This window comes from Manacus candei, unplaced genomic scaffold (genome assembly GCF_025592945.1).
Source record: "Manacus candei isolate 608988 ecotype Guabito, Panama unplaced genomic scaffold, ASM2559294v1 h1tg000008l, whole genome shotgun sequence".
NCBI lineage: Eukaryota > Metazoa > Chordata > Aves > Passeriformes > Pipridae > Manacus > Manacus candei.
In genome coordinates this window covers 9006671-9024527 of record NW_026138056.1, presented here as the reverse complement: position 1 = coordinate 9024527, position 17857 = coordinate 9006671, and the positions used below count along the sequence as shown (strand labels likewise).

The 17857-nt window shown below is 36.7% G+C and overlaps 1 protein-coding gene across 1 annotated transcript; it reads left to right on the top strand.

Moving 5' to 3' along the window:
- The first annotated feature begins 565 nt into the window (after nucleotides 1–565).
- NDC80 (NDC80 kinetochore complex component) lies at nucleotides 566–17408 on the top strand. Its single transcript, XM_051775244.1, has 17 exons — nucleotides 566–643; nucleotides 1637–1894; nucleotides 2358–2444; nucleotides 3202–3325; nucleotides 3446–3618; nucleotides 4797–4899; nucleotides 5698–5787; nucleotides 7014–7107; nucleotides 8249–8355; nucleotides 9166–9310; nucleotides 9587–9792; nucleotides 10822–10974; nucleotides 11250–11339; nucleotides 12231–12323; nucleotides 13752–13882; nucleotides 14379–14481; nucleotides 14901–17408. The coding sequence occupies exons 2-17, from the start codon at nucleotides 1794–1796 to the stop codon at nucleotides 15021–15023; spliced, it is 1923 nt and encodes a 640-aa protein (XP_051631204.1). The 5' UTR covers nucleotides 566–643; nucleotides 1637–1793; the 3' UTR covers nucleotides 15024–17408.
- Nucleotides 17409–17857: the final 449 nt, after the last annotated feature.

The following is a 17857-nucleotide window of genomic DNA, read 5'->3' as shown; positions in this document are numbered from 1 at the left end:
TTTCCCTCTGAGGGGGGGCGGGAGGGCGGCAGCAATAACAACGCCAACGCCGCCCGCAGCGTTGCCGCCCCGGGGCCGGTGTCCGTGAGGTGGTGGCGAGTACCGCGCTGGTTGCCTTCGGTACGGTTTAGACGCGCTGTCAGGGCGAGCGGGGGAGCTGCGCCCAGCTCTGCCGCGCTCCCTCCTCCCCTTTTATTCCCCGCTGGCGTGTTGGCTGCAGCAAATTCTGCTCTTAAGTCTCTGCTCAAACTCTGCTCTTCTGGCATCATGGGTTGTATTAGGAATAGTGTGGCCAGCAGGACTAGAGAAGTGGTTGTTCCTCTGTACTCGGCACTGGTGAGGCCGCACCTTGAGTGCTGTGTCCAGTTCTGGGCCCGTCAATTCAGGAAGGACACTGAGGTGCCGGAGCGAGTCCAGAGAAGGGCAGCGAAGCTGGTGAAGGGTCTGGAGCGCAGTTCTGACGAGGAGCGGCTGAGGAAGACGGGGTTGTTTAGCCTGGAGAAAAGGCGGCTTGCGGGGGACCTTATCGTTCTCTACAACTGCCTGAAAGGAGATTATAGGCAGGTGGGGTCGGGCTCTTCTCCCAGGCAACCAGCGACAGGAGGAGAGGGCACGGCCTCAAGCTGTGCTGAGTGAGGTTTAGGTTGGACACCAGGAGGAATTTCTTCACAGAAAGGGTGACTAGACACTGGAAGGGGTTGTCCAGAGAGGTGGTGGAGTCACCATCCCTAGAGGTGTTCAAGAAAAGACTGGACGTGGCACTTAGTGCTGCAGTCTAGTTGACAGGATGGCCTGGTTGATAGGCTGGACTTGATGATCTCAAAGGTCTTTTCCAACCTCATTGAGTCTGTGATTTGGGAAACTAGTCACTTGGTGTATTTGTGAAAACAATCTGTCTGCGGTTGGGTCGCTGTTAAAGTGATTGAATAATGCAGCTTCTTCCCCAGAGACAGTGAAGTCATGGATACACTATCATATGAACTGGGCCTGAGCTAAACCTCTACTATGGTTTGTGAGCAGTGGAACTAGAAGCGAAATGAAACACAGTTTATATTGATAATGTGTTTTGGTAATGTTTGTAGTGGAGGTTTTTTTGATTAGTTATAATTCGGTCACTTAAGGCCGTCCCACAAGTAAAACAGATCCTCTCTAGAGGGTGAAAGTGGGTGGGTTCTTTCCAGAGTTAATTCTATTTACTTCAGATTCCCACTTAATGTCACCTTGGGGACAGTGGTATTAATATTCCAGTTTGATTTATATTTTGTGTGTGTAGTCTGAAGAGAGCCATAATATTATCTCAGAATAGGTTTTCCAGTTATTATGCTATGATACTGCAAGATCTTTCGCAAAATTAATAAGCAGGCTCAGAATTAGCAGTTCAGGAGTAGATGAAGTGCTGAAGAGCTGGAAACAGTAGTCATGGTAGTGTAGCTGACTGAACTGAAAAATTTCTCAAGCCTTTTTGCTTGTGGAACTTGTAGGTTAGAAATGCCCAGATGTAAAGGCAAAATAGTAGGTTCGGAACAAGCACTGACACTTTCATCAATAAAATAATTGATTTAAATGACTGTGGCTGCTCCTGTGTATTTCTGGAGCCTAACATAATCACTTTTTTCTTTTTCTCTTTTTTTTAAAGAGAATCCAGTATTTCTAGAAACTTCATCACACTTTGATCCAATATACAGTTCTACTTGCTTATTCTGATCCTTAAGAAAATCACTGTGGAGTTTAAAAAGACTCTTAGATCCTGGATTTTCTGATACTGAGGGATTGTGATTTACAGTTCAGTCACAATGAGACGAAGCTCAAAGATCACTAGAAGCAGCGGTCGGCAATCTATGATGGCACTGAGAGTGCAGGACAACAACAAGATGGGTCTTCAAACACCTCAGATGTAAGTGTTGCTGATCATCTTGCCAAGAATAGCTACATAAAACTAATTCTGAAGAGATTTAGTATAGTGTATTTGAGTGTGTGAGTAGTAAGTGGGGCAAAAATTGGAAACAGTGAGAAGAAAGCTCCTTGCAGCCAAGAATATTTGCACAAGTGCTCTAGTTCTGCAAAAAGACTTCCTTTAATCTTTTTGTGTACCTGTGACACATTTCAAATGGTAACACATTTTCTAACATACTTGTTAGGTGGTGGCTTGGTGCCTCCGTATAGAAAATGGGTACTTATAAATCTTCTTGCAGAATTAATTTTAATAATGGACAAATAATGCATTAAAATTGGTTGATTTTTCTAAGATGCTGTGCGATGAAGGTGCTTAGGCTTATATGAGTGTGTTTATAGTTCTTGCATGAGCAAAAGGTGAGATGGTAGAAATAGTCACTTAAATCCTTCTCACTATTTCTCAGGGTGGACAAAGGTACCTTTGGGAAGCTGAGCATGAGCAAACCTACACCTGCAACTTCAGAAAGAAAAATCAGCATTTTTGGGAAGAGGTATTGATAACTTTTGTTCTCTGCTCTGTAAATTAAAACAATAATGCTCCCACATAATTTTGTTGTTTTTTTCTCTTGATAGATTTTCACTATAGGGAATAATTATCTGAGGCCAGGAGACCTTCAGGTCTGCCTTACTCCACCCTTTGGTCACTGAGCAATAATGCTGTGGAGTAAGAATCGCTTTGGGAGCTGTTTTTTCCCTTGGGAATGATATGCATGACAGACCTTCCGAGCACCTCAGTACACTTTCCTGTTCAAGGAAGAATGACATCTCCAGTACACTCTACCTTGGTTTCTTCTCTCTAAGATACAAACCTTCTAAAATTCTATAATCTTTCTGCTTAGTTCACAATTTTCTGTGTTTGGATGTCTTGCAGGTGTCTTCTTTCATAAGACCCCCACTGTTGCAGGGGTCTATTCCTTTTAAATATTTCTTAAATGTTTTAATCTTTATTTTCAGCCACCTACGTCATTTTATCTTCATCTTTGGAGTATTTTTTGCTCCAAAAAATTTATTTCTTTCAATAAAATGAAGAAAATATTCATCTAGGATTCAGTAATCCCTTTGTTGTGCATGTGCATTGTGGTTTCCAAGATGATGATGTTTTTCCAATCATCTTAAATACAGAGAACTTCAGGTATCACTTTGCATAAAAAATGCAAAGGAAACATAAAAATAGCAATTTTAGTGACTTAAACATTAAGAGAGTTTCTCTTTTGTATTTATTGTCCTATATTTACTGTTTGCCCTTAGAGCTAGTGTGACTGGAGGGTCACGCAACAGTCAGTACGGTGTGTTCGGTACAGAAAAGATAAAGGATCCCAGGCCACTCCAAGAAAAGGCATTCATCCAACAATGTATCAAGCAGCTTTGTGAGGTAACATAATAACTTATTCTGAATATTTAGTCATAGAATATGGTAATAAAAATTCTTACTTCCTTGGTTTCAGCTTCAGGTTCTATTTAGTGACTAATATGCCATGTTTCTTTTTTGTAGTTTCTGGTTGAGAATGGTTATGCCCATAATGTTTCCATGAAATCGCTACAGTCTCCATCAGTTAAGGACTTTTTAAAAATCTTCACTTTTATCTATGGGTTTCTCTGCCCTTCTTATGAACTGCCTGACTCAAAATTTGAAGAGGAAATTCCCAAAATTTTTAAGGAGCTTGGGTAAGATGATTATTTGTTAGTCTGTTGTGCTAAATAGATAAGATTCTGCTTGACAGCTGGGAAGAATGGATAGGCTTCTTTATTCAGATGAGACTCTGAAAGTACAATATTGTGATTATTGTGCTTCACTTTAGCTCTAGGTTTACACTCTGATTTTCAGACTCTACTATGCATTTTATGTTTGAACTTGCAGAACTATAGGCTCTTGGAAGCTTACTTTGTAATGTAAAATTTAATTGATTATCTTTATTTGTATAAAGCTTTGAAAGACAAACAGACCTTTCTTTTACAGACCCTTCTGTTTATGCTGTTAGAATCCGAGAACTAAAAATTCCAAAATGTTGGATCCAGTTAATTTAGTTTAAGATGTGTTTTTTTCCTGTAATCTCTCTCATTCTGCTTTCAAAACAGGGTGTGCAAATAACAAAAATAACTGCTGAGGTGAAAAAAACACAGAGTAGCTGAGTGGTTTACTTCTGAATTTGTTCAGTGTTTGGAATCATTAATGGCCCCCAATGCTTTCCAAGAAAGAAATTCATCTGCCTGTTGTTAATGGGGAATTTTCAGTCTCATTGAAAACCACCAAGGAAGTGTATTTTATTTCTGTAGATTTGAGTCCGTGATGGTGTCAAAGCACGGAAGGACTCCTTAGATGTAAATGTAAATCTGTTTCATTCCCTTCTTAATTAAATTAATTAAAACAAAACTTAATTAATATTAATCTGTAACATTTGAAACAGCTGATGTAGCTTGAAATCTTGAAACAGATTACATTCTGCTGCACCAAGAGTGTAAACCCGGATACAAAGACTTATTCTGAGAACTCATTGTAAGTTGTCTTTTTTGAGTTCAAGGAGCATCTGGATGACACTCTTAATCATGTGATTTATTTTTAGGCAGTCCTATGAGGAGCAGGGAGTTGGATTTGGTGATCATTATGGGTACCTTTCAAATCAAGATATTCTATGAATCGTAAAGTGAGAAACCCATGATAATTGAATGAAATAGAAGTCAACTTATTTCCTTTGATGTACAGCATAAACTACAATTGAGTTTGTTCTTCCTTCTGCGCCTTCATCTACGTATAAAAATGTGCTGCTTTGTTTGCAAAATGTGCTGGTTTGTTTTCATCACTGTTTGCCACTGCTATTAAAAATGTATTTCCTTTGGCCTTGTAGGTACCCCTTTCCTCTGTCAAAAAGCTCCCTGTACACAGTGGGAGCACCACACACCTGGCCTCAGATAGTGACAGCTTTGGTTTGGCTAATTGATTGTGTCAAGGTAACATTTGTCTTTCTTAAGCCAAATATTTCCACTTTTCAGCTTGAAATGTTAATTTTAGTACAAATCTCATAAATATTTTTACAAATCTCCTTGTTTGATACTTATGAAAAGAAAACGATAGGCATTCTTACCTGTCATCTGGGAGTTAACCCTTAGCCTTACTTTTTAGTAACTTTTAAACTGAGCTTTTCATGTTATATTTCTTTAAATGTATGTACTAGACAAATTCATGTATAAAAAAGGGAGGGAAATGCTGGCTTATATACATACATAAAATGTGAGAAGTTAATGGGTATCATCCCTGAAGATTCATATTACCTTCAGTGCATATCTTTTGACATCTGCTATTCTCTCCTAAATTTGAAGTCTAATTTTGAATTTTCAGTTGTAATTATTCAAATGTCTTATGATTGTTATACAGAGTGGAGAGTATTGTGCTTGGGCGAGGGGGTTGTTTAGTTTTGGGGGGTTTTGGTGTTGTTGGTTTTTTTTAGTAGTGGTAACTCTTCTTGCTGTGACAGAAGTTCACCACTGCTGAATTGGGCACACACAAAAATCCCATCCTTTATGCTGAAAAGACACATTTGGCTTAGCAAGACAACTTGGCAGTGTTGAATGTCCAGTTCCTGCCTCTTCACCTGTGCGTTTAGTCAACTAAACACAGGCTCATTACAACCTGCTTTGCTGAAATCCTAATCCAGTGTTACTCTGCTTCTTATAATGGACATGAAATGAACATGAAAACTAATGGATATCTCCACACTTGCTCTTTGTATGTGCACCTGTGCCTTTCAGTTGTACACTGCCATGAGGGAAAATGCACCATCCTTTGAGGAGGGACAGAGCTGGGGAGGAGAGACGGATGATGGAATTGTACATAATAAGGTATAGCAAAAATTAAATTATAACCAGAATTGTGCAGATGAATTTTGCCATACGCTATCACAACACAATTTAAATGTGACACAACAATTGAAACTGTATTTATAGATTCTGTTCCATTTTATATTTACAGGGTTCTCTAGGAAGTATTGTAGCCTTACATAAAAGGCCTGATCAACTAGTTTCCTAAGCAGGCATCATGGCTAGTCTGTTGGTGAAGACTGGGTATTAAACTGAGATGCCTTATTCTCCAAGTAGCTACTCTTTCCATTCTCCTCTGTGGAGAAAGGGAATTATTATGCTGTTTGTTTATTGTTTTAATAAGGTTTCTGGTACGTTTTGCTTTAACACTCAAGTCTCTTGAGATTAACAGCAGTACAGCGTAAAGACAGCGTATAATTAAAGATTTAATTATAAATGTAGTGGCTTCTGCCAATATCTACTCAGCTTACTATATAAAATTTGGTTGTAAAGCTTCATTTCTGAGCCACAAAATAGGGTGGCAATGTAATTCAGGTGCTTAAAAATGCAACAGCTTGCTTTCTTAAATCTACTCAGCTTGAACTCAATGTTAATTCACAGCAGGTGTTTGGAAGGGGTTGCATAATGTGCTAAAACATTTAATTAGAAAATTGCAAAAATTAAGTTAAATCATAATTTTGGACTAAGATTACAAACCTGAGAGTTGATGAGTAAAAATGCTTTTAAACTAAATGTGCACTTCTACAGTGACATGTATAGATATATGTTGATACAAAATTTACAGTATTGATGTAATTGCTTCTGAAAGATCTGTAATTTAACATCTGTAGTGAATTCTCTTTGGGTAACCTTTCTTTATTTCCAGATCAATTCTCTGATGTCTGCACATCTGAATTTCAGTGGTCATATTTACTGAAGAGGTCTGTTAAACAGGCCTACATTTTCCATAAACTAGCCTGAGAGAGTGATATGCTTGAACATAAAAAAATTTTATATATTGTATCTACTATCCTTGTTAAATATCTCAGAAAAATAGAGCAAGTATTTCCAGACCTTTCTTAATGTGAATTATAGATGCCTCCTCCTGCCTGAATATAATCTCTTGGCATTCTGTGTTTAAAGAGAGGAAAAAAATTGAATTTTGCAGAAGAACAATCAAAACAGTGAAATGTTGTTTTTTTATCTGCTTAATTCCATCTTACAGCCCTTTGAATTGCTGAGATGAAAGCTTTATAAATTTTTTTCAGGTTTTCATGGACTATGCTGTGAAGTGCTATGAGCTTTTCATGAAAGGGAGAGATACTTTTGAAGAATTGGATGCCGAAGTGCAGTCAAAATTAAGTAAGTTTTCAAGTTTTAATTATTTGTGTTACTGGTTTCTTTTCCCCTAGCATCAGTTTGCTCAGTTTACAGGTGAAAGTGATCTGAGATAAGGGAACCTGAAATTCCCAAGTACTGCTCAATTACTTCAACTTAATTCTCTCTTTTTTTATATGCATTGCTGCTGATACAGAGGGGTGGGTCATGATCTGCTGTCAGCTGTACCTGTGTCACCCTGTTGTTTTTAATGGCTTTGTGACAGGAAACCAGTATACAGTTCTTCAGATGCAAATTCTATGCAGATGACTCTTGTTTCGGTCTGACAAAGTTAACATTTTTAAAAAAATAAAAGAAAAATATTTTCAAAGGAATGCAATCTGATAAGTAAGAAAGTTCAACTTTTGAAAGCTCTGAAAACAGTCTGCAAGAGTTCCAAACTCTGTTTTTAGGGTTCCCATAAGTGATTCATCATGCTTCATGCATGATTTCATGTTTGTCTTCAGGGAGGTAGGCAATTGACTCATTCATTTCACCAGCTACAGAAATACAAACAGAATTTGAGAACCAGGAAGAAAAACATTTCCTACTTTCCGTGCCCTCCTATGAAAAGCCAGACTAAGGACATTTTGGTCGCAAGCTGGAGACATCAGTTGGAGAGGAAACAAGCTAGCAGGTTGTTGCTAGATATTAGTAGGAAAAAATAATCATACCATTGTTTGGCAAAGATTAAGGGCTAAGTAAGGGAAAACATGTCTCAAGACACAAGGAAGTATGTGGATGAGAAAGGAGTATGCAAGTCAGACTACCTTGAAGCTGGAACAAATAAAGCTTATTTAACAACCTCTATCCTTTTAGTGTGGGTTATATGAGAGTTTGGAAACTCTTACCTCATGGGAGTAACTTTGAGCTCTTTTATGACACAAAGACTGAGAAACTGATTTCTCCTTGTTTGTTTGGGGATTTTTGTTTATTTCCTTTGTAATGAAAGGGTTTTTTTAGTGGGTTTGTTGGTTGGGGTTTTTTTGGTTTTTTTGGGTTTTTTTAGTGTAAAATAATTGTCCAGATAATGGGTATTTACTGTGCTGAAGTTAAAGCTCAGATTAGGTGGTGATATTTGGTAATATTAATTTATAACCCTACACCCTTTTCCCCTCTCCCCCAGAGGATTTATTTAATATAGATGAATTCCAGATAGAAGGTTTAGCAGCTGACAACAAAAGACTTCAGGAAGAGATTGCAAGACTAGAAAAAGAAAAGGAAAGTGAGCCGGTTAGTAAATTGTCTCTGTTTATATGCTGGAGTTGAATTTTATATTATTGACCATTATTGTCATTATTAAATGAAGATACTTATGATACATAACAACAAATGGAAAGTTATTTTCAGTGCTTTGAGATTTTAATCAGGCCAGATTATTACAGACTGTATACCATTATAGTACAAGGCATTTTCTGTGGAGTCTTCAGTCACTATTTGTTTGATAATGTGCAAATATTTCCAGGTAAAAAGGTCTTGTATTGACTGAAATATTAATAAGGTACTTGAACCACTTTTTCTTTCTGAATGTCAGCATCATCTTTTCCAAATGTGTTGGTATGAGGCATGGGATTCAGTGGTAACAATACATTTTAGGGAAAATATTTTGCTTGAAAACATGGATTCTGCTTTTAGTACAACATGAGTTTAAAAATGGTTTAGTGGCTGTTCAGCTGGCAAATGAAGACTCCTGCCTACTGTGCAAAATGTGCTGTTTGTATTTCCAGCTTTCCTTACCCTAGTTTTAGCTGGGTTTTTTGTATTATTATACTTAAGTTGTGAATTACATGTAGTAAGAACTGTCTCAGTGCAGTGCCTGATGCAAATCAGAGACTTAAAGGTGAAATGCAAGAATCTCTTCAGCCTTGTTTGTTATTTTAAAGATGCTTAACTTGACTCAGCTGTCACAGAGATAAAAATTTATTCAAGTCCTTTAATTTTATATTTATACCATTGTTCTGACCGGTTACTCTATTGTCTTGTCTGGAAAGTGATTATTTTATATTAATCTAACAGTGGTTGTTCTTTTCACCCATTCACTAGGATCGCAGAGTAACACTACGAAATGTGAAATCGTCTCTTCAAGCAGATGTCCAGAAATACCAGGCTTATTTGGCTAATCTGGAATCTCATATAGCCATCCTTGATCAAAAAATGGAAAGTGTTACTGACGAAGTTGAGTCAGCAAGTAAGAAGGCCTTGGTCACAATTGGGATAGTGAAGCTAGAAATAGTTTTAAAATAATTGTAATTCTCAGCTTTAGGACAGAGTGAGATGATGATGATGATGGTACAAATAAACTTTCCAAAATGCATGGCTAATAAAGAGGGATTTTTGGGGTAATATCTGTTTGTACACTAGAGTAATGAAATATAGATATTATTTACTCATAAAATACAAATGTTAGGTTTAACTACATAGAGTGGTATTTTACATCTGTTTCACAAATGTTTTGTGAACTTAGAATTGGAAGTAGAAGCAATGAAGCAGGAGAATGCCCGGCTCCAGCACATCTTTGACAACCAAAAGTACTCAGTTGCAGACATTGAGAGAATAAATCATGAGAGAAATGAGTTGCAGCAAACCATTAAAAAGCTGACTAAGGAAGTGGAAGCAGAAGAACATCAGCTGTGGAATGAAGAGCTAAAATATGCTAGGAATAAAGAGGCGGTATGTGAAAACCCCACTACACTGAGAGCTGGCTATCAGTTTTCATCATGCAAGCTGAAACTTGGGACTTGAACTATTGTTGACTTCTTTTCTAAATAATCTGACAACAGGCTAAACTGCATCATAAGAGATGTAGCTAGAATATGCACCACTGTCAGCTCTCACTGCTATAGCATTGCAAGCTTTGATGATATCAGCATGACATTGCTTTGATAACACAAGAAGTTTCAGGTTAATGTTAAGATTTCATGGGAAGGAAATAGTGCTTTGCATGTGTTTAGGGCCAAGTTAATCCCTTATGTAGAAGTTTTAATATCTTTTAAGGGCCAAATTCAATTCCTACAAACAGAATTGAAAAGGTGTAGTCCTGTAAGTGATGGGATTTAAAAGCTTCTGCTTTGTCACATGGAGAACTAGATAAAAAGATTTCAAATATATTTTGCATTTCACAGTGTCAAGCACTTGGTATTAACTTAAATTCCTCATGTGCCAGTATGAAGCACATAAAACTGGGAAAAATATTTAGGTTCTTTCGTATTTGGATATAAATAGCACTCATTAATTAGAAATTAGAGCATTTAATAAGCTTTGTTTAACGGTATGCTCAAGTTAGTTTGTTACAAGGATATGTGGCTATGTGGCATTTCCTGTCAAAACCAAAGAGAGAAGGCATGTCAACATGATGATTGAACTTTGGTTTAGTATTATTTTTAAGCATGCTTTTACTTCCCTGTCAGTTAGTCCTCAAAAAGCTGAGGCAGGAAAAAATATGGCAGATGAAACCATTCAGTGTCAGCCATACACACTGAGAAACCTTGCTGAGCAAACTGAAAGAATAATAAAACAGCACTTAATCCAGCAAACTGCTGGACTGTCATTACATACAGCTCTTGAATACTCTGGTGTAACATGTAATTGTGTCTGTACATAGCAACTCAGGAACCTGTTTAAAGTACTATAGGAATATTTTCTGCAAAGCTTTTCCCTTCTGTCTCTTATGTGATTTTTGCCCTCTTCTCCTCTGAACAGATAGAAATACAACTGGCAGAATATCATAAACTGGCTCGAAAGCTGAAATTAATTCCAGTAAGTGCTGAGAATTCCAAAGGCTTTCACTTTGAGATTCAGTTTAATCCTGAGGAAGGACCAAACTGCCTAGCCAAATACAGAGCCCAGATCAACGTAAGTAGAGCCAACACTGAAGGCTTTTGTTATCGCTCACAAAAAGATGTGTTTCTTTGGAAATGTTGGAAAGGTCTCTCAGTCTCACAATGAAACTTCATTGAAAAGCTTCTGTGATGAGTTGCCACAACTACATTGTAGCATATGAAGAAAATTTGGTGTTGGAGAGTACAGCAGCCTAAATAAAAACAGGAGGAAGAAAAGATGTACTGAGGTACATCTTAGTTCAAACTAACAAGTCCCATTAGCCAGATCTTCTTGTATGCATATTACAGGCTCCCCTTATGGAGATCATAAACCAGACAGAGGAAGACATTAGGAAAGCTACTGAACGGAAAATGTCTTCGGAAGATGCTTTCGAACAGGTGCGTTGGTTAGTGAAGATAAAGACTAAGATACCAAACATAATATCTGCTGGTCCCATTTGACCCTTTGGCATGGGTGAAGTATGGTGTGGTGGGCTGTTTTTTGTTTTTGTTGGGTTTGGTTTTGTGCGGGTGGGTTGGTTGGTTGGTTTTTTGGGTTTTTTTTGTTTGGTTGGGTTTTTTGGTGTTTTTGGTTGGTTGGGTGGGTTTTGTTGGTTGGTTGGTTGGGTTTTTTTGAGGGCAAGTAAAGAGGGGAAGAAGCTGTGAGAAAATTGCTTTAATTATGAGGGAACTCAAAAGTTTTTCTAAGAATTGGGGTCGTTTTCTATTGGTTGAAATATTGTGTATTCTCTGCACTGAAGTTTATGCAGCTTATATACATTTGACCATAAACACTGGTAATATTTGTTTTTAATAAGTTGCCCATTGCAGTCTGTTGTGTGGCTTACCATCACTGGCAAATTGTCATCAGCAAGATTTTTAGCAATATTGGGTTCAGGGTGGATTGGAAGAAGGAGAATTTCATTCTTCCTCTACCTCGGTTTTTATTACTGAACATGATGGTATGGAATATCCTTGTGGCCATCTGGCCTGGCTGTGTGCCTTCCCAATCTCTTGCTTGTCCCTGCCATACTCAGTGAGGGGCCCTGGGAGGGATGGAAAGCTTTGGATGGTGTGCAAGCACTATTCAGAAATAGCCAAAACATTGGTGTGTTTTAGCCTCTTATCCAAACCAAATCACAATCCAGGCTGCAATGAAGAAAGTTAATGCCCTCCCAACCTGGCCTAGATTAAATATTTTCTGGGCTACCAGGTGCTGTTTGTGATGGCATGGATTTATAGGTTGGGATTCTTTTCAATTGCATTTCCTTGGTTATGTTTTCATTCTAGGTGAATGCAATGGTAGCGGATGCAAAAAGCAGTGTAAAAATGCTGACAGAAGAAGCTGAAAAGCTGGATGATCTTTACCATCAGAAACTTAAGGTAAAACTTCTTACAGATTGATGACAATTTATCCTTAATGATATCTTTAATCTTTGTATTTATATATAAGTTTTTGCTTTGCATTTTTGTTTGGACCTCTGCTCTTGCCTTCTTCCATTCCTCTTTCAGGATTTTGTCATTCTTTTCAGAAGTATTTGATTGCTACCTTAAGTGAGTCTGTTTTCACTTTTTTGTAAGAGAATCTGGCATTGTACGTTAGCAGATCCTGTAAATCGTGAAGTTCTACGTCCAGTAAAAAAAGTGGCAGCAATCATCTCCTGACCTCAGGATGTCTCAGAGCGTGTGCTTGAAGGAGATTTTAGGACTAACAAAGTCTGCTTTGTCTAATCAATTTGTATATAATGAATACATTTACAGGTTTTAGTAAACATATTTAATTAGTTTCCTTAAAAACTAAGGAATATATTGATTGACCAAAAGCAAATTAAATGTTTTAATTATCTGAAAGTGTTGCTTGCTTTAGCTTCCATCCCCAGCACAGGAACAGTCCTTAATCCCTTTCCTCACTTGTGATTTAGCAACTAAGTGGCTGCTTCAATACCTCCTAACTTCTCTGCCAGCATGGCTTTGGTGGGGCTGTGGCACTCTAGCAAAAAATGCTCCGTGAACTAAGTGTTTAGCATATATGCACTTGTAAATCCAAACTCCTGTGCTGTAGCCATGAAACAGAGCTGTTTTACTGCCAATACCTGCTGAGGTGGCTAAAGGCAATTAATTTAGCTTACTGTTTTCAAAAACACCTGAAAGTTAGCTTTTGATCTATGCTGTTGCATATACTTTTCTCTAAAGGTAAGCTCATAAAATACACAGTCACAACTGGATGTTTCTAACAAGACAGTTGTGATTTTTAAAATGCTGTCCATAAGACTTAAGTATTAAAATTATTTTGAGGAATCATGTTTCAGAATCTACCAGAACTGCATCTTGAATTGATGGCAGAATTTTGTATGGTTTTGTGGATTTAATTGTATTAAATATAGTATCAACACTGTCATTCTCCTTGAAGAGATGATTACTTGGAATTTGTACTCAAATGTGATTTTACTTTTTTAACCTAGAAAGAGTTGCTCATGATGTGCCATTTCTAAATTATTTAGAGTATGTAAATAACACTTTTTGAGATTAACTTTGAAGGGAAGATTGCTGCAACACAGACCTTTAAATATGATTAAAGGAATAAAGAGAAGGTTAGACTGATTCTGAGAGGAAGATGATACAGAAAATACCTGAAACTTTATGTTTGGGAGGGATGTCCCTGTTTTTGTTTTTTTTTTAATTCTGAGCTTGGAGTTACTTTTGTGAATTCTGAATTCAAGCATCAGGATGCAATCAGGTAATATAAAGGAGGAAAAAAATTCTAATTATTCCCAAGCTATGCAATTTTTTCCTCTTCTTTCCTTATTACAGGAAGTAGAAGAAGAAGAGCAAAAATGTGCAAATGAACTGGAATTGTTAAAGAAGCATAAACAATTACTTGAGAGTGGTGTCAATGAAGGTCTCAGTGAAGCCACAAATGAATTGCATGATCTCCAACGACAGTAAGACCCATACCTTCAAAGTTTGCCTAGTTTACTTTGGCTTTTACTGATAAAGATATTCTCTTGAATCCTAACATAAAATTGTTTCAGCTTTTATCCATCTCAGTCTATATTAATTTCACAAGTTAGCAACTAAAGGATGTTTCTCCTCAATGGTATTTTGCTAGAATATTTGTCTACTCTAACAGAACTCCTGTTTTCCATGTAATTTTTTTCATATATATGGTTGTAATAAGGAAATTGGTTTGTTTCCTAAGTTATGTGACAACTAGATTTTATGCCTTAAAGTTTGAAAATACTATTCTGACTCTAAGGTACAATGTTTCTTACTGGTTAGCACAATACAGTCCATTCTTCTAAACTGAGTATTAATATACAAATCTAACTTGGTTCAATTTAATACTAATAGAAAAAAGTGTGACTAAACATGACAGTAAATCAGATTTGATGATTATTTTGTAGTTACGGACATGACTTTCTGAGTATCTGTTTTTAGATATCAAGTCGTTGTGCAAACAACAACAGAAGAGAGCAGAAAAGCTGGTGATAACTTGAGTCGTCTTTTAGAAGCGATTGGTACTCATGTAGCATCTGTAGGGGTAAGTAAATTTGTAAGTTTTATATTCAGAATCAAATCTCTCTAGAGACACGTATGGCCAGTCTTCGCGAGCGAAGATTTGGGAAAGGTCATTAACCCTTCGAGCCTGCGCAGTGCAACTGCAGTTAAACACGTGGAAATTAGAACTTACGGTTTCTTATCAAGTATTAGTTATTTAGCTGCTGCACTGAGTCCGTAGATTCTAGTTAAATTTGTTGACAAAACCTTTGGTATAAATAATCGGCATTGATCATTAAATTTCAGCAGTTACATCCTGTCAGGTTTAACCTGCTTCTGGTAGACATCTTTCAGAAAAGTGTTTAACTGAAATCACCTAACCTGTGCAATAACTGCTTAAAATGCTTTAGCAGAATCAGAGACCATGATAGACCTAATAAACTTTCTGTAACTCTTTTCTAGAAATACCTGGTTGAACAGAACATGAAAATTGAGAGAGATTATGAAGAATTCATGTCTGAAGATCTGTTGTCAGACTTGAACAGAATTCTAGACAGTTATAAAAAGAAGGCTGAAAGTCTGTAATTACCAAAAAAGTGAAGATGAAAATTTTGCATTTCTGAATGGTATGGGGCCTTTTAAAAGGAAGGGTACTTCTGATGTTTAGCAGTGAAACTAGATTTAAGTTTAAGGAAGTATTTATTAACTTCTTTTGTTTTGAAGATGTGTTGAAGAATTAAAAAAAATAATTTGCATTTTCTTAAAAAAGGCTTTGCTTACACTTCCTACTTACAGTATCTTATATATCCTTACAAACATCTGTGACAGAACAAGTGTGGAACAACTGCATTTTGTTTTTTCTTTACAATCAAATAATTTTCTGGGAATATCACTACAACAGAAATAGAGTTAACCTGTTAAAATAACAAAGCAGAGTGGAATTAAGATGGAACCACAAGTGACAACACCAATGCAGAGGGTACTGACAACTTGAAATAGTGCTACTCAAAAATAACTAGTGGGTTTTGTAAATGTGCCAGATTGCTAACTGATAAGTTATACTTTCCCTTCTAGAGTATAGTTTGTGCATTTCATGTATACATGTGCATTTAGGGCACATACATGACCATAATGCTTATACAGGAGTCTTGTAAATAGTCTAGGAAAAAAAAGAGTAGTTTAAAAACGAAGTTCTCTCTCTAGGTGCTTATGATCCCAGATGAAACCTCATTGAACTTGTTGAAGATATATGCCAGAGATAGCTCTAAGCAGGACAACACAGGAATTCTGGCTGTATGTCTTATTAGTTGTAGGTTTGGCTGATGTTAGATACATCAAAATGGTCTAAAATGTGTCTGCATTCTGTTTGTTCAACCAGTAGGACAGACTATTTGATTTTTCTTCCCCAGGAAAGTAGCAATAAAATTATAGTATGGGAACCTCCAGTCCAAAAACATTGAAGAAAATGTATCAGTGGAATGCTATGTGGAAGTAGTATTCTATAATCTACTCTGAATATAATTTTGTGTTAAGAAAAATAAAAAAATAAACCCCAGCATTCGTGTCTTGGATAGTTTAGTTTATGATGGTACTTCCTATTAAAAATATTGAAATATTTGAGTGTTGTTTTTAGAGTTCAGAGATAAATATCACTGATTCAAATATACAAAGATAAAAACAACTTTGCAGTTGTTAAAAAGTTTGTAGCAACAGATAGATAAAGGAAGTTGCTCCTTAATTCTATAACTGGGCACAATATTTAAATGAAACACAGATCCCTAGGATATATGACAAAACTTAATTTGGACCATCTGAACACAGACTGCAAATAAAAACTGAATTGTCTCTAATTCTAGGCTATTTTTGCAGAATGCATTTTAAATTCAGTTGTCCTTAACATAGCGTGAGAATCTTCTGGTTCTGGTATGAGTATTTCAGATATTATGATAATGATGGCATTAAGGTTCTGATTTCCTGTTCTTTTGGGATACTCTGGAAGTTTAATTTGACAGCTCTAAAAGTGTTCTGGCAGGTGGGTAGATTTACTTCTTTCTTCTGTTGTCCTCTTTTTCTTTTTACCTTTACAAAGTCTTGGGGTTTGGGTTTTTTTCTGGTAACAGCCTAGTCCTTACCGAATCTCAGTTCCTTCTCTTTAGAAACTTTTTGCTTTTGTGATCTTACTAATACTTTTGTTATCTGAAACAATACTCCTCTAATTAAGAAAAACTGTAAACCATACCATACAGAAGGGGTTATGCTCTCACTTGGCTACCTGATATCTGTTTGTCTCTGCTTCTATAACTGACTGATCTTATGTTTATTAGCCATCTGCAGGTTCCTTGCCATGTGGAGTAGTCAGTTGACTGAGTAACTGAAAGCGAAATAAATGGCACTTCCAAGGACTAGTATTAACCCAGTGGTAATGGGGTAAAGAATTGAGGTCACAACAACATTTCTTCATGTACTCGCTACTGTAATATTCTGAAATTAAAGTAGTCTGGGCATTTAAAAAAAAATGCATGTTTGTAAGGTTGGCAACATGTTTTTGTTATTGGGCTGAACTATTGGTGTGGACATCAGTTGAGCTAAATTGACTTTAGAACTGGCCCAGGTTCTGTAAAATACTATGTAATATAACATGGGAACATGGGCCAATGTTTACTAGGTAACGTTTTCAGAATTTTAAAATGGGGGGAATTTTTTAGTTCTTCTTGAACATGGCTCCTCTGTGATATTGAAAGTCAGGTAGTTATTTTTTGTGTTCTGGAATGTGGCTTTTAAGTGTAGACAACAGGCCTTAGAACATAACTACTGCTCTTGCTTTTGCTTTTGTTTCTGTTTTTATCAGAATGTAAAGTCTTAATCAGAATGTACAATGGCACCTGCACATTTCAGTAGTATGAGTCCTTTGTAAATTTTTGCCTTTGTATGGATACAGTTGTCTCATTTATTGCAAGTGTACCTTTTGTACAGTTTACTTAATGTGTCTTAAGTTTATGTATTTTTATATTCAATAAAATTCCTTAAGCCTGTTCCTATGAAGGATAGATTCTTACTGCAAGTACAGAAATAAGACATAAAAACCCAATTAATTTGACTTCCCTCGTGGAACGAGGTAGTCATCTTAGCAGCAGATACTAATTCCCTGGCTATCCTTGCTGTTAAACATGCATTGTGTAGAGGAAAAACAAAATATAGAAACATGTTATTCCTATAAGTTTCAGAGGAATAAAAATTGTCTTAACATCTTTTGAAAAAATAGGTGGCTTTTAGAAAACTCTAAGAAGCCTAGGGCCAAGCTGCTTTGACAATTCTTTATGTGGTATACTTCTGACATTAAACTTCCCAACCAGCCTTTTCCTATTTTAAGCATTAAAGGACTATTTCCCTTATATGACCACTCTTTGATCTGCCTTTTT

Excerpts from the sequence above, each read along its gene's own strand:
- NDC80 (XM_051775244.1), top strand. The coding sequence starts at position 1,794 with ATGAGACGAAGCTCAAAGATCACTAGAAGCAGCGGTCGGCAATCTATG. Across the intron at positions 4,900-5,697 it reads GGCTAATTGATTGTGTCAAG|TTGTACACTGCCATGAGGGA; the intron begins GTAACATTTGTC and ends TGTGCCTTTCAG. Across the intron at positions 12,324-13,751 it reads TTTACCATCAGAAACTTAAG|GAAGTAGAAGAAGAAGAGCA; the intron begins GTAAAACTTCTT and ends TCCTTATTACAG.